Source organism: Buceros rhinoceros, unplaced genomic scaffold (assembly GCF_000710305.1).
Source record: "Buceros rhinoceros silvestris isolate BGI_N320 unplaced genomic scaffold, ASM71030v1 scaffold44439, whole genome shotgun sequence".
NCBI classification, from domain to species: Eukaryota; Metazoa; Chordata; class Aves; order Bucerotiformes; family Bucerotidae; genus Buceros; species Buceros rhinoceros.
This window is the reverse complement of record NW_010430559.1, coordinates 1-1463: the sequence shown is the minus strand read 5'-3', so window position 1 is coordinate 1463 and position 1463 is coordinate 1. Positions and strand designations below refer to the sequence as shown.

At 64.2% G+C, this 1463-nt stretch overlaps 1 protein-coding gene across 1 annotated transcript in view; it reads right to left on the bottom strand.

Moving 5' to 3' along the window:
• The window catches only part of LOC104499554 (exocyst complex component 3-like protein), a gene marked incomplete at both ends in the record, with an annotated part of 1961 nt that extends 502 nt beyond the window's left edge, over positions 1-1459 (bottom strand). Inside the window, 3 exons of the mRNA XM_010143074.1 lie at positions 156-273; positions 461-1121; positions 1426-1459. Of these exons, the coding sequence (XP_010141376.1) occupies positions 156-273; positions 461-1121; positions 1426-1459 (813 nt within the window). The remainder of the gene's footprint in view (positions 1-155; positions 274-460; positions 1122-1425) is intronic.
• Between the last annotated feature and the right edge of the window lie 4 nt (positions 1460-1463).

Below are 1463 nucleotides of genomic sequence, written 5' to 3'. Positions count from 1 at the left end.
GGCCCAAGAAGTCGGCTACCGACTCCCGTGAGAGCCCCGCAGCAGCAGGTCCTGGGCCTTGTCCCCGTGGGCTCCCGCTGCTGTCGGAGCAGATGCTGGCGCAGTAGTGGTGGTGGTCCTGTACACGTGGCACTTGCGCTGTCCCGCTCACTCACCTTGACTTTCACCACGTATTTCCTCTCGGTCTGTTCCACCAGCTCGGGGGTCATCAAGGGACCCAGAGCAGAAACGTCCACTTCTGGGAGAAGGTCAGGGTGACCCATCATCTCTGGGCTGGAGGGCAGAGGTGGGATGGGGCTGGGAAGGCCTGTGTTTCCCAGGAGCTCCTACCTCTCCCTCTGCCCTCCCAGTGGCCACCCCCAGGCAGCTGGAACCACTCTCCCAACCTACCCGTGTACCGGTGGGCAGCTGGGCTCTCCAGAGCCTGCCCTGCCTGGGGCGTGCGGGGGTTGGTGCTGACCTGTGGTACACGTGAAGCGCCCACTCCAGGAGGAGGAATAGCCCCTGTTTGTCCAGGTCCTCTCGGAGAACATCCTGGAGGTAGCTGGTGAGGGCCTGGTGGTAGGTGGTGGTGCAGACGCTGAGGATGTTGTAGTGAGCCGGGACGCACTGGACCATCAGGTCCTTCACCACGCGCAGCTCGGACACGATGTCCTTCTTCAGTGCCGCCAGGTGCCTGGCCAGCCCTGGCCCCTCGGCCTCCACACGGGCAGCGTGGAAGTGGGCTCCTGTGATGGTCTCCTGGAGAACGCGGTAAAACTTCTGCCTCCAGCCCTTTGGGCGGCCAGGGGGCAGGAAGGTGGCCTCCAGGAGCAGAGTATCATCTATCTTCTCCTCCCGCTCGATGATCCTGACAGCAGTGACGAAGAGAACGGGGTCCTCGCGCACCAGCCGTAGGCTGCTGCCCACAATGTCCCCCAGCTGCTTGGCCAGGCTCTCATTGAGCTCCTGCAGGCCACCAAAGTAGGACAGCACGGTCGCCTGGGCGCTGGCGAGCCCGCGGAGGTGCAGCTGGGAGAGGATGTCATCCCGGAGCTGCTCCGTCATCATGAGCTCCACGTGGGCTTCCAGGAGTTGCTGCCCACGGAGCAGCTGCAGGGTATGGGAAAAAACCTCGTGGACTGTAGGAGAGGGAAGGGAGATGCAGGGACTGAGTGGAGGGGGCAGAGGGCGTTGGCACCAGGCTCGTGGGTGCAGGGTAGCAGGGAGTTGGTGAGGGGAAGGCTCTGAGATCTGGGGCTCTGGGAACACCATCCTGGGTCGGGCCCTGGCATCTCCCTCCCAGGAGACTTCCCAAACCCAGGTGGCAAAGCCGGAGCGACCTGCTCTGGCTCTGCTGCCAGCCCTGCGCAGAGCCTAGGGTTGGGCTGACGTTCTCCCAGCGCCTGCCAGCCCAAACCCATGAGGACCAGGCCAGTGCCTTACCCGAGAAGAGCTGGGGCAGCACCTGGACCACCGAGGCC